At 50.8% G+C, this 13,384-nt stretch overlaps 1 protein-coding gene across 2 annotated transcripts; it reads right to left on the reverse strand.

Moving 5' to 3' along the window:
- Positions 1 to 195: 195 nt before the first annotated feature.
- foxn1 (forkhead box N1) lies at positions 196 to 13,004 on the reverse strand. 2 transcript variants are annotated; one of them, XM_048981548.1, is made up of 10 exons: positions 12,944 to 13,004; positions 11,014 to 11,171; positions 6,496 to 6,664; positions 5,548 to 5,883; positions 5,168 to 5,257; positions 3,897 to 4,027; positions 3,375 to 3,471; positions 1,502 to 1,709; positions 831 to 1,250; positions 196 to 746 (listed from the first exon to the last, which is right to left on the reverse strand). In XM_048981548.1, exons 3-10 carry the CDS (start codon positions 6,601 to 6,603, stop codon positions 391 to 393), a joined length of 1,746 nt encoding a protein of 581 aa, XP_048837505.1. In that variant the 5' UTR covers positions 6,604 to 6,664; positions 11,014 to 11,171; positions 12,944 to 13,004; the 3' UTR covers positions 196 to 390. The 2 variants fall into 2 exon arrangements, with proteins under 2 accessions (XP_048837505.1, XP_048837504.1); XM_048981547.1 differs by lacking the exon at positions 12,944 to 13,004 and adding an exon at positions 11,332 to 11,450.
- Between the last annotated feature and the right edge of the window lie 380 nt (positions 13,005 to 13,384).

Raw genomic sequence — 13,384 nt, forward strand, 5'->3', positions numbered from 1 at the left:
GGCCATGGAAAAAATGTTGGATTATTTTTCAGAGTTCACACAACCATGACTATGTTACTAAGCACACAGGTTACTGGTAACATCCATTACATCAAGAATATGTTTAGTTTTATATCCAAAAAAAAAACGAGCTGTTGTATTTCTCCTCTACAGTCTGAAAGTAATATTTAGCTGGAAAATGACACTAACAAGCCGTGAAACATCAGAAATTGTTTATTTTCTACTTGCTTGATACATTCTGTGCTATGAGGCACACGAATGGGAAATATAAAAAAAACCATACCGCCCCCTTGTGGAAGTGCTGCTGTGTTGTCCATTCCTCATCCTTTGTCTACTAACAATGTAATAAAAATGCGTAAATAAGGACCATAGGCCACATGGTTTAGGAGTCTATTGTGTGATGGTGATGGGTGCTGGTGATGGACGTGATGAGTTTTGCCTCCTGTAAGTCCCGCTGCTGCCTGGGGAGTAATCGGACCCCCCGGGGCTTCGTCCCATGACTGCTGGAGGAGGGGTTCCTGGTACGCAGCAGTCCAGGTTTGTGAAGGTGGCAGAGTAGAGTCCCGAGATGTGCACGCTGGACGGGCTGCCGTTCTCCTGTGTGGGGAGGTCACTCACAGCCTCAGGCTCTCCTGCTTCGGAGCCTGCGAAGTGCATGCAGCTGCTCACATGGGGTGGCGAACTGGCCATGACCAGCAGCGAGTCGGACGCCAGGCTGTCATCCTTTAGTTCCTCCCAAAGGTGACCTGCAAGGGAAGATCCACCTTAACACTGCACTGTTTTGGTAAACTAACCCTTAATGGTTATCTCTTAACCTTAACTCCACACACCATGCAGCTGGAGGTCGGTGAGGCTGGGGTTCAGCGCATCGACATCATTGCTCGTCTCCCCCTCCAGCAGCAGTTCCTGCATGCTTTGGGGGGTTCCACTATTTGCCTGTAGGGCGGTGCTGTAGGGAAGGTGAGTTTCCAGCATACAAGGCCGGCTTGGGGGGTAGTATGGGAAGGCACTGTGCTCAGGGGGACGATGATGCAGATGCTGGTCATCATGCGGCCATGGGGACTGGCTCTGCTGGGCTGGAGGAAAGGCAGAGCCCTGTTGGGAATGTCGTAAGACGTGGCCTGACAACCTCTGCTGTAGGGTGGGGAAGCAGGGTGACACTCCCCTTGGGAGCAGAGTCTGACCATAACTGTGCACTTCAGAGAGTTTCCACTTCTGCGGTCTCTCCCCTAGGAGGCGCTCCAACTCCTCTGGGAAGAGACACAGAGAGGCAGTCAAATCATTGGGGAGAACATTGCTAAATGTTACTGTGATATACTCCAGCTTAATCCTCTGGCTCAATGCTCTAGCTTTGTATTCTGGCTTGATTCTCTGGCTCGATACTCTGCTGTGTCCAAAGCTACTCTAACATCTCCTGTATGACACACTGCTGACATTAGAGTACTTTCTATGCTAATATTGTGTTGGCTGGTGCCCCCTCCCTCATGAGTTCCTCACGCACCGGGCCGCGCCATGCTCCTGCGCACGGTGTGTGGGTCCTTGCGCCTCCACTTGTGCAGCTCCTCCTGCATCTTCTCCACCTTGGTCGGGTTCAAGGCCCACAGGCAGCCCTTGCGGGATGCACCGCCGCTCTTGTTCTCCACCTTCTCGAAGCACTTGTTGAGGGACAGATTGTGACGGACTGAGTTCTTCCAGCCATCAGGGGCCGTCTGAGGGAGGGAGGGAAGGAAGGAAGGAAGGGAGGGAAGGAGGAAGGAAGGAAGGGAGGGAGGGAGGAAGGAAGGAAGGAAAGTTGAAAGGAAGGAAGAGTTGGAACAGAAAAGTGCCGGAGAAGGTCTGTGCCTTAGAGCTTCAGAGAAAATGGGCAGGTTTTTCAACATTGAAAAATTTGCAGACCATGAGATACAAGGATTGGGTGGAAGGACCCTCTGAACAAATGGAAACCAAACACACAGACACACATTTCATGCCTCTGCTATGTCACGATGTCACATATGGGTTAAACGCAGAGGACACATTTCGTTGTTGTGCACTGTGTGCTGTGGTATGACAACAACTAATCACTAAAAATGTTGACCCCTTCCCACATTTCACAGGACATATTCCATGATTTGCTTCAGCACAAGAAAAAAGCAATGAACCTTACTCAGCTTCTCTCAGCTTGTCTGCCAAGATCCCATTCCTGTCCTGTATCACAGACTAGAACCTCCTTTGACCTTTGCTCCACCAGTGCCTCTGGGATGATACTAAAGTTCACTAAAGCACCTCAGGCATCTGTGTCAACTTTCTGACAGCGCCTGACAGCCCACTTAAATTACTTTCATAGCACACCTTCTCTCCTGGCTCAAATGCTTCACATTTTATCTCCCCATACAGTCTCCACACTTAAAACACAGTGGGGCTTTTAAGACGTCTGCATGTGCCACATGCTGATTAGTGGCCTACAGAAAGGCTGTAATGAGACCTTTAAAGATTCTGGAAGCGTTTACCAGATAATATCCACAAAAGACTTTCACATGAGAGCTGAATGATATAGAGAATCTTTGCTGGGCGACCTTGAGTGTTGTTTTTTTTTTTTGGTATAGAGGGTGCTGGCAGACCTCTGTCTGGTGTGGATCTTCCAAAGCGACCCAACTATTTTTCGCCAAAACCATATGAGAAGAAGGTGTAAGAAAGAGCTAAGCAGCTCGAAAAGCAGCTGAAGCAACGGGAAAGAAAAGCCGGCCGTGTTTGGGAGCAGGAAGCCCCATTGCTACAAGCCCGTGTTCGCCTGCCTGTGGATACCGAGCTGAGCCGCACAGCAGCTCCATGCATGGCCCAGTGACGAGATCAAGCCTTGACGGGGATGGGCAGACAGAGGGCATTCTGGTTCAGCACCAGAGTAATCAGGGAGGGGCCTTCGCCAGGAAACCGCAGACATTCAAATATATGGCACCTCCACAAGACACAGACGGATGGGCAGATAAACAGACAGACAGCGAACATGCAGACGCTTCAGTCCGGCAGGGTCTCTGTCAAAAATTAAGCACATGGGTTGGATAGATGGATGCAATGAATGGATGAATGGATGGAAGGGATGGACATGTGGGATGAATGAATGGACAGGTGAATGGTTGGAAAGGTGAACAAACGGACGGGATGAACAGAGTGATGGGATGAATGGGTGGAGGAGATGAAATTATGAACTGACGGATAGGATGAACAGACAAGGAATGAACAGATGGACAGGTTGAATGGATGGAAGGCTTGAACAAATGAATGGATGGATGAAGTGAACAGATGGATGAATGGACAGATAAATGGATGTATGGGCAGTTCTTCCCACACATGACTCCCACCCCCCATTTGCTACGCGTCAATTAATTCAGCTTTACCTTGAAATAGGGGAAGTTCTCTGTCATGAAGCTGTAGATCTCACTCACTGGGAGGCTCCCAGTCTTGCTGTTCCTCAGTGCCATGAAGATAAGGATGCTGCAGGGGAAGCAAAGGACAAGCACACTAGCACCCCCTAAAGGTAGGGCTGCTTTTGATTTGTTATGGGAAATGTCAGACTACTGTGCATAAGGGGGTAAGATAAGCAGTTAGTGGCATCTCCACTGTTTTACTTGCTTACAAGGAAGAGGGTGGGGGTGTTTGGAAGGTGGGGGGCATTCCCAGCTGTAAATCACACCAACACAGGAGGAACTCTTTTAAGCTTCATGACATGCCCCAGAGTTGGCGTTGTCCTTCCAACACCTTCAGATTGCTCAGCCCAAATTCCACTGCATAAGCAGCTTTGTGACAGGAGCTGTACTTTCATGTTCCTACTGCAGGCATCATGTCAGTGACAGCATATGGGTGTTTTATAGCAGGAGGGGAGGGGCATCTGCAGGGTCTGAGATAGGCAGGGAGTGTACCTGTAGGAGTAGATGGGTTTGGGGTAGAGAGTGTGCAGCAGGGTGTTCTGGGATACGGCAGGGGCAACGCGCTGGAAGTTATACTGGGAGCCTCTCAATGGTGCTGCCTGGGAGTAAAAATCCACTGGGACCTGGAGAGGGAGCACGTTACACACACACACACACACACAACACAGAAAGAGAGAGACACACAGGTGTTCATGTACTGGCAAAGATTTATGACACATTTTTTTTTAAGCCATTCCAGAATGACGAGCAGCAGGCAGAGGGCTGGATGGCGTATCTCCTGGATGCTGGGATTCAGGCAGGTAAGGGCAGCGCCAAGGTGTGCCTGCCCTGCTGATTGTTGTAACCCAGCTTAGCTTCCAGCTTTAGGGGCTCTTTTTGGGGCAACCTGTCCCCCCTCCCCTACCTGGAGGAAACCAAGCAGCTAAACATCCACGACCAGAGCCTGGGACAGCGTGGAGGCTGAGGGACCTGGGCCAGGAGCTGCGTGCTGTCTGATGTGCCTGCGGGTGCCTGTCCCACGGGGGTGTAAATACTCTGGCAGCACACTGTGCACGTGTGTGTTTTCACAAGGATGTGTACTGTGCCCTTTTTCATCACATAAATGCACTTAAATGTTCTGACACATATTAGGTGCAGCTGATCACGCTCTAAAAATTTTGGACAATGGAAGCTCCAGCACAGAAACAACACGAACTGGGACCTGACAGTACCTACTTTATGCAATTCCTTTTTAAAGAGACCTCAGCTACTTGACCCATTAGGCAGATGGCTTTTACTGCAACAGCAGCCCCTCTGCAGTGGGACAAAACTTAGACTCCTTGGTGGAGGGTCACCAGGCCCAGTCTCTCACTGACTAGTTTAACCTAGTAGTCACTGACAGCTAGTCACCAGTATTTCTGTTGGGTTACAGCAGACCATGGAATCATCTGCTGTTGTCAACTGTGATCTCTGTTGTATATGGTACATACACTGCATTGTGCCAGTTAGGGCCTGTCGGGACATAGCATTGACATATCGACATTTGGACCGCACCATTGGGCATGTTTTGTGGGGGGGAGTAGCATAGGTAAACAACTGCAGCGTACTTGTTCGAACCAGCCAATATAATCATGCCCACTGGTTGTAAAGTCATGTTTTCCCCAACTACCAACAAGCAGCACTGTAAACTAACATGGTACTCGGGCAGCTGAGGTGGTCAGTGGTCCACCAGACGAGTTCGGGGCCCTCGTGTCAGAGGCCGTGGGGCTGTCCATCAGTCTTACCTGTTCCAGGGGGGGTAGGGAGACGGTGTTTATCTGGGAGGGGTAGCATGAAGACTCCTCTGGAGCATCCATAAATTCGCCTTCCTCTCCCTGATGCGTACAGAGAGAGTATCATGAGGATCATCCAAGAAGATCCCACACCTTGCCTTCACTGCCCCCCTCCCCCCAAAACTCCACAAACCCGGCCAACAGTTCCAGCTGGTCCTACTCCCATTTCTGCCTTTGCCCGCCCCCCGCCCTACCAGCTAACCCAAATACTACCCCTCTCCCCCAGGTAACCCTAACTGTAAGCTACCCCCAACTAAGCAGAATTCCTCCTCTGCTTCAGCATGACCTCCGCAGCCCTTGGCCTTTCCCCCCCCCCCCCACGCCCATCTTACCACGGCCCTAGACGCCTGCAGAACAGATCCCATGGATGGAGACCAGGATCCTGGGCTGTTGGGCTGGTGGTGCTGGGGCTGTGTGACAGGGAGAATCTCATGGACCTCCATGCCCTGGTAGAGGTCCAGGGGCTGCTGGAAGCCTGGGGGGTCGCTGTACTGGCGACGGTAAGGGTGGAAACGCCGGGGCTCCCCTGGCACCAGCTCTTGGATGCCCGTGGCCCCATCACTGCTGTGCCGGCGGAATCTCTCCGTAGCCACCATGTCTGGCCTGAAGATGGCATTGTCTGCCTGGCTCAAAGCCAAAGGCCTATCCTCAAGGCCGTGCTTCTCGTGCTATCAAAAGACATCATTAAATTGGAGGCCATCAGGCAGGGAGACAAGCTCAAGTTATTAACCAATATCAAGATCAACTAGTGGACTATTTAGTTTATTATGGGGTCAACAGGACAAAGAGAATCACCGCTGCATCACCACTGCATCACCACTGCATCACCACTGCACTGCTAACAAGATTCTATATGAGAGGTCAAAGGTGAGGAGTTTATCACTTGATAGATCCATAGTTATAGCTGAAATTATTCAGATAAATGTTGCTTAAGTATGTACAGTTACACAGCTGATGCCCACCAGGCATAATTAATTAGCCTAAAATTGTGTGATTAATGGCTCCACGAAGAAGATGCCCTCTGGGCATAGTTTCTCTTACAGGTCACGTGTCACAGAGGTATTCAGGTATTTGAGCATGCAGGTACCAGAGCGCTCATCTTCACGAGCAAACTTACGTTCACCTGAAGCCAACACAAAAAGCCTCCCTCGTGGGACTCGAACCAACACCCTTCAGCGGTCCATGAGCAAATTTGAAGCACTGCTCCAGCCGAGCATCACATACCACAGCAAGAGCTCCACAGAACCAAAGCCAGTACCAGTATAAGAACGACCGCTTACCGCCTCAGTCTGCACACAGGAAGATGTTTGCAGAAGACCAGGCTGGGGTGAGTGGGGGCTCTTTTCTGCCCTGGGGGAAAAGGTGGTTTCAGGGGGGTCATTGGACATACTGGCCACCGCAGAGCTGCTCTGGGGAAGGTGTGGAGCCAGGTTGGGGTCCGAGAGGAGCCTGCAGCGAGAGTTCAAGCTCAGGTCACATGCCAAACCTTCCAACAGGACCAACCCTAAGCTTGGCCTACTAGCTGCTCTGGATCATGGATGTATCAGTTACACACGATGACACTGAAATCCGTCTGAGAGTAGAGGTGTGGGGGGTGGGGTGGGGCTTCCAGGAAAGGTCTGCGAAGCTGGTGTTGTATCCAAATTCATCCGACTGCTCCGTCAGCCCCGAAGCTCATTAAAACTGCCAACAGACCGTGACAATGAGGTCATGTGCAACCAAAGCCAGGACAGGAACGAAAAGGAAAGCCGGCGAGGTGATGCAGATGGCTGCGATCTGTCTGCCATGCCTCACCGTGATCTCAGCACCTCCTTTGGTCACTGGAAAGACGAGCTGCTCCGTTTGAGCAGGAAGCAGAGAGACAAGGACAGGAGGCCCCCAGTTACTGCCAGTGCTGTGAGGAATTCTGCCCCAAGACTGGTCCTTGTTACTCTTGATGTGCTTGTTAATTGATTTTTTAAATATTTGTTTTTCCCTTCGGTTGCCATGGTGCTACAACTTTCCGCATGAGATTTAGTTCTGACAAAATCTCACACCGATGGCAAATCACTGCTCTATTCATTCACAAAGGGTAGCATTGTCTATTGACTGACAGTCACACAGCAGTACAGCAGAGTCCTCCGCCCAGACACCCCACAAACATGGGGGCGTTCCTCGGTGACACGCAGAAAGAGGTCACCACCGGACAGCACCGCCGTTTCCATAAGAGTTGCAAAAGTCCAACAGTCGTCTATTGGCTAAAAAGAAGAATTGAAACTAGCTGAGTAATAATGAGATAAGCGATTGTTTCAGGGCGTTCGAGTTTCAGCCGAGGTCTCGCGTTTCCTCATCGGTGGTGATTCTGTGAGGCTTGAACGTTCGGTTTGTTTCCCCGACGTGTCCGGACATTTCCCCCCTGATCATCCCTCTCTACCACAATGCTTGACTGGCATCTCAAATGGGCTGTATTCACCCTTTATTTCACTTTTCATCAAAGGCATAGTTCGACAAACTGATGTATTCCCTTTTCTTCTTCTTCTCCTTCCCTCCATTGGTTTGGGATGCGAGTATCATCTCCGCTAGCAAAATAAATACTTACTGAAGTGTCATGGCAGGCTTGCCGCTGTCTGGGTTGACTAGAATTTCCCTGGCTAATTGAAAATGCTTCATCTAGAGCGCAGATTGAGGTTTCGTGTTCCTCCTTGGTCCTCTCAGCCCTCCGCGTGTAGGGTGGCGACCCCTTGGAGTGTGTGTCGTGGGGACCCCTCGGAGTGTGTGTCGTGGGGACCCCCCGGAGTGTGTGTCGTGGGGACCCCCCGGAGTGTGTGTCGTGGGGACCCCTCGGAGTGTGTGTCGTGGGGACCTCTCAGAGTGTTTGGCTATCTGGCAGGATCCCACTCCGTATCTGATTTCCTGGTGATGAGGCCTTTGACCTCTCTGGCCCAGAACTATCACAGTTCAGGTCCAGTCGTGGTGTTAAAGCTTATACTGGGAAACACCGATGGCCTTTAGCCAGCTGGCCTTTCCACCACTGGGAGTCTGATATCCCCACGGGGTGGCCTGGAAGCACTCGAGAGCATGACCCTTGGTTGCTGACGTAAATGTCTGTTTGATCCCACCCACCCCGCTTACCTGCAGTGATATGCTGACAGCCTACTGTGGAGTGATCCCTAGATTTACGACTTTATTCAGGTTTCTTCTGGGAAGTGCAGCCCAGATTGGATCCACTGGTGACAATTAGTTCCTGTCCCCCTTCATTTGAAGAAGTGGCCAAGATGCCTCCTGGGGCTACACCCCCCCCGCAGCCAAGCCCAGACCTGCTCAGTGCTGCACCTGCCTCGCAAACAGCCATGCGACACAAACAGGTGTTGGGGAATATCACTTCCTACTCTTTTCTCTTTCTGCTTCCTCTCTCCACTCCCTCTCTTCTCCCTTTGTGCTCACTCCCTGCTTCCCTCCATTCCCTCTCCGCTCCCTCTCTCTGCTCCCTCTATGCTCCTTCTTTTCCGCTTCCTTCTTCCTCCCTGTCTGCTCCCTCTCTGATTCCTCTCCGCTCCCTCTCTCTGCTCCCTCTATGCTCCTTCTTTTCCGCTTCCTTCTTCCTCCCTGTCTGCTCCCTCTCTGATTCCTCTCTGCTCCCTCTCTCTACTCTCTCTCAGCTCCCTTTCTGCTCCCTCTCCACCCCCTCTCTACTCCCTCTCTCTGTTCTCCTTCTCCTCCCACTCTATCCCCTTTCCACTCTCTCCAGACTACCTCTCTCAGCTCCCTTTCTGCCACCTTTCTCTGCTCCCTCTCTGATCTGTTTCCTCTCTCCATTCCCTCTCTGCTCCCCTCTCTGCCCCTCCTCCTCCCTCTCTCCATTCCCTCTCTGCTCCCTCTCTGACCCCTTTCTCTCTTTCTTCATTCCCTCTCTGCTCCCTATCCACTTTTCTCTCTACCTGTGTAATTACAAAAAGCAAATCATGTAAAATATGTTAAATTATATGCAATTTAAATTCCTGAAGCATCTGCATCAGTCTAGAAACTGAGGGACAGACAGCATTGATGACATCACCGCTGTGTGTCCCCACAATGTGATAAAAACCTGTTATTTTGATGTTGTGGGGCCTATTTTTTAAATTCTATAAAAATCTGTGATCGCAATACACAAACTTATAAATGCCAAAAGTCTTGTATTTTGTTTAGTTGGGCTGGGTTGCGGTTAGGGTGTCATGTTAGGATTAAAGTTTTCCCCATAGAAATGAATAGAGAGTCCCAACAAAGCTACAACTGAAAACCTCTGTGTGTGTGTGCGCGCGCATGTGTGTGTGTGCGTGTGCCTACACACGTGTGTCAGCCTTATTAAGCTAATTGCTCATAAAATGCTGTGTTGAGTAATAATCTTCTGGAACAATCTCAATGAAAGTGCAGGTTTCCACGAAAAAGAGGGAGCTCATTTGAAAAATAGTACAAGTATGAACACACATTATGGCAACCTGTGACACGCAAGGCAAGACATGCAAATCGACAATGGCTGTCGTTTTCATCATGGGAAAGGAAAGGAAGAGAATGATACAGGCCCTTTTAGTTTGGGGGGGTGGGGTGGACAGAGCAAGGTACACACCAATGCGGGGCCAACCAGGAGGGTACACACATATACACAAACATGCAGGTATGCACACACACACACACACACACACACACACACACGCGTACACAGACCAGCACCTCAGATACATTAAAGCACCAAACCCAGCCCGATCACCAGCAGGTCAGCCCAGTGTAAACATAGCAGGCAGTCTTAGAGGAGCCAGGATCCAAGGCCCTGTCAGCTATCTGAACCACTTATTGCCTTGACTTTTCCAAGCTGACATGCCCTAAGGATTCAGAAGTGTGCAGCTTTGACACTCCAGGCTGTAGCGATGAAAGATAACAAGCTGTAATCTGCCCATATAGATGGTCCAGCCAGACCACCATAGACACCGGGTTCATCTCAGCAGTGAGCCAGTGCTGACCACGGTCACTCAAGTTTCCCACTCGTGAATGTTGGGTCAGAGGGCCGTCAATCGCCTTGCTAAGTAACACGTGTCCTGTGTGCGACCCGCAGCCAGTTCACATTTTTGCTCCCTCCCAGCTCCAGCTCCTAATGCACCTTTTTCGTGTTCTTAATTGGCTGGGAGCCAGGTGGCGAATGCAGTGTGGTCTGTCTGTGAGTCCATTAGGACTGGGTGAGAAACACTGCATTACACCACTGCTGGCAGGTCCTGTCGCGTCAGCTCACCCTCCCTCCACCCCAGCACACCCTGTGCCCCCTGTCACTTTAGCAGCAGAAAATTAGACAGAGCCCCCGGGACACAGTCGGGAAATGACTCCCTGCTGCCTGTCAGGTGCTCTGGCTGACGGACCCTCTGATATGATCACTGTCTGTGGAGTACCTGCCCCCCCCCCCTCGCCCCCGCCTCCACGCTCACTGAGGCGAATTTCACCGCGGAAATGCAGCCCGGGCGGAGGCACAGGTGGGCCCGGCGGACAGGTGATGAGAAGAGCCTAAGTGCTGAGGCTACTGCTGATAGGCTCCTTAACATCCCTCCATCCTGCCAGCAGACGTGCGTGAGGCCCAGAAGAGCCTCTCCTCATCCAGTTCTGTCACCACACACCTGACCCATTCAGAGCCGAAAGGAACTCAGGTGCAAGAGAGAGGCGTCCCTGGGTTCAGGAACAAGCCAGGCAATCAGCGGAGGAGCAGGAGAGAGGGAGAGAGAGAGGGGGAGAGAGAAGGGGAACAGCGGGATGCTGACGACAGGCTCATCGGCGCATTGTTTTTAAAAAGTCACACATACCCAGACGATTGGTTGGAGACTTGGAGATGTGTCCAATACAGCGGTTCCGTGCTGAGGGCTCGTCGTCAGGAGGAATCCATGCGCACACGCCCCCAAGAAACCGAGAAAATTCCCGCGGACGGGCCCAATCCCTTGCGCTACCATCAACAGCCTTCAGTCTGCAGGGTGAGAGGAGAATTAGGCAGCTGGATACAATCCATGATCTTTTATACAGTACAACTGAAAGATAGCACAGAGAGAGAGAGAGAGAGAGAGAGAGAGAGGAGAGAGAGAGAGAGAGAGAGAGGAGAGAGAGAGACAGGTAAGTGAAAACTCTACCCTTCAGGTGAATCAAAGGAGCGGTACTTGTCAAGGGTACAGTCCATTCATGCTGTGATCCAAAACACATGGAGAGCAAAGCCGAGACTCAGAAGAGGAGCAATGAATGACCCTCGAACTGCGCAGGGTGTGACTGCACGATGTCACAGCTGTGTGCACGTTTTCACATAGGTGCTTCTGATGGGCGGAATGGGATTATTTTCCTATGACACTGAGCCCTGCAGCCATATTTCACATGTGATGTGCCCTCACTCACCCTGCAGGATTTTAGCAGCCTGCCTGCACAGAGCTCCCTACACAGCCCGAGAAGCGCGAGGTCTCGCTTTCGCTCCGAGGCCGGTCTGAGCTTCTGACGATACGGCATAAGGGACACCGGCGACCTGCTGCAAACGTGGCAGCGTAGCAACTGTGATGTACCTGTGGGGTTTTTTTTTTACCTTTAGTAGGTATGTTGCCAGTTAATTCTCTTTGATGTGTTTTTCTGTGTTGATATTTTTTTCTCTGGGGATCGCAGATAGCTTAAGGCCCTGTGGCATGGATTCAAAAATGGTGCTCGAACATAACCGAGCACACCTGCCCTGTCTACAGTAAACAGCTGCCAATCAGTGCCCAGGTGCCACGTCACAGCAGCTTACTAAACGCAATCAAACAGCCCGGGGTGAGTGGGTGACCAAATACCAGGCGTGACGGGGCAGGCAACCCCTGAAATCATGCGCACGGAAGTTCGTTGGAGGACCTAGGTGCAGCAGGAATTACACGGGAGCAACACTGAGCTATGCAGGGACACCAGGAGCCACGGCGGTCAGGGACCGGTGCTCTTCCGATCCATAAGGTGTCCCTGCTAAACCCAGAGACTGAACAGCATCGGCAGAGCAGCAGTGGATGGTCAAAGAGTAAATTTCCTTTAGAGGTATTATCAGCCAATTAAAATAACCGACCAGGTGAATATACATGGTAAAATACCTGCCTGGATGAGTGACTATCGATAAATGAGGACGTATATAGAGACACAAGTTTCCTGGAGAGGGACACCATATTTAGCAAGCGAGGAACGCCCACCTCTAATTGGAACAGGCCCTGATTTATGGCTCCGTGTTTAAATCCAGGCTGCAAAAGTCCTGCTGGAGCTGGATTTACAGCTCAAGGTGACAGGTGTGGTTTCATCACATTTCTCCAGCAGATGCTTTTTCCATCAAAAATATGTAAGAAAATAATTAATTATACTTAAGGGACGGATTTGGGCATGTTTTCTGAAAAACTTCATTACAATGTGTACAGAATCTTATCCATTCACAACAGCCCAGTGAAAACACACAGGTATAGTTTGCGTTAATGCCAGCAGTAGTTTAACAAAAGCATTGTGTAAGCAATTACGGTTGACATGCGCCTTTGTTCTGATTCCTTTAAGAATGTGATGCAATGAAAACAAGCTGTTAAGACAAGAAAAAATACCACAATAATTAATACTTTATGCTGCCTGCCAATCATACGGGTAACTATATTTATGCAAATATGCACGAGCCGTGAATTTTGTGGCAAGCGAATGCCGTCCCACGTTAAACGGCAGAACACAGAGATGCTTACAAACACAAAGCAGTGGTGACCTGCTTACCCGCAAATCTCACAGGGAGCATCCCTCGACGCAGAGATCCTCAGAGACGCGTGCAGTGTGCAGTGTGCTGACAGCAAGTCGCAGTGGAACAGAAGCAGCGGATCGTCACCAAGGTGCTTCCAGAGGCCACCCAGAGGGACGTGGCAAGCTCCAGAGATGCTGGGAGGCGTCTGTGCACCAATCACCTCCCAACCACCCCCCCCCCCCTCCACCCCCGCCCCCCGGAACACCACCTGCTGCCTTTAGAGGGGAATCAGCCCCACCTGGACTGACTTCCCAGCCCCATGTCATCACCCGGAATGACACACTCTTCCCAAACTGTTTCATACTGTTTCTAACCACTTGGATCATCTCAAACCCGTTGTGGGATTCTCTGCTTGGAATTCCTTTCCAGCAAGGATCAGAATATTCCAGACACAACGGAGAACACGCTAACCCTGA

This window comes from Brienomyrus brachyistius, chromosome 17 (assembly GCF_023856365.1).
Source record: "Brienomyrus brachyistius isolate T26 chromosome 17, BBRACH_0.4, whole genome shotgun sequence".
NCBI lineage: Eukaryota > Metazoa > Chordata > Actinopteri > Osteoglossiformes > Mormyridae > Brienomyrus > Brienomyrus brachyistius.

Excerpts from the sequence above, each read along its gene's own strand:
- foxn1 (XM_048981548.1), bottom strand. The coding sequence starts at position 6,603 with ATGTCCAATGACCCCCCTGAAACCACCTTTTCCCCCAGGGCAGAAAAG. Across the intron at positions 5,258-5,547 it reads TGCAGGCGTCTAGGGCCGTG|GGAGAGGAAGGCGAATTTAT; the intron begins GTAAGATGGGCG and ends TGTACGCATCAG. Across the intron at positions 4,028-5,167 it reads CCCTACCCCCCCTGGAACAG|GTCCCAGTGGATTTTTACTC; the intron begins GTAAGACTGATG and ends CTCCCTCTCCAG.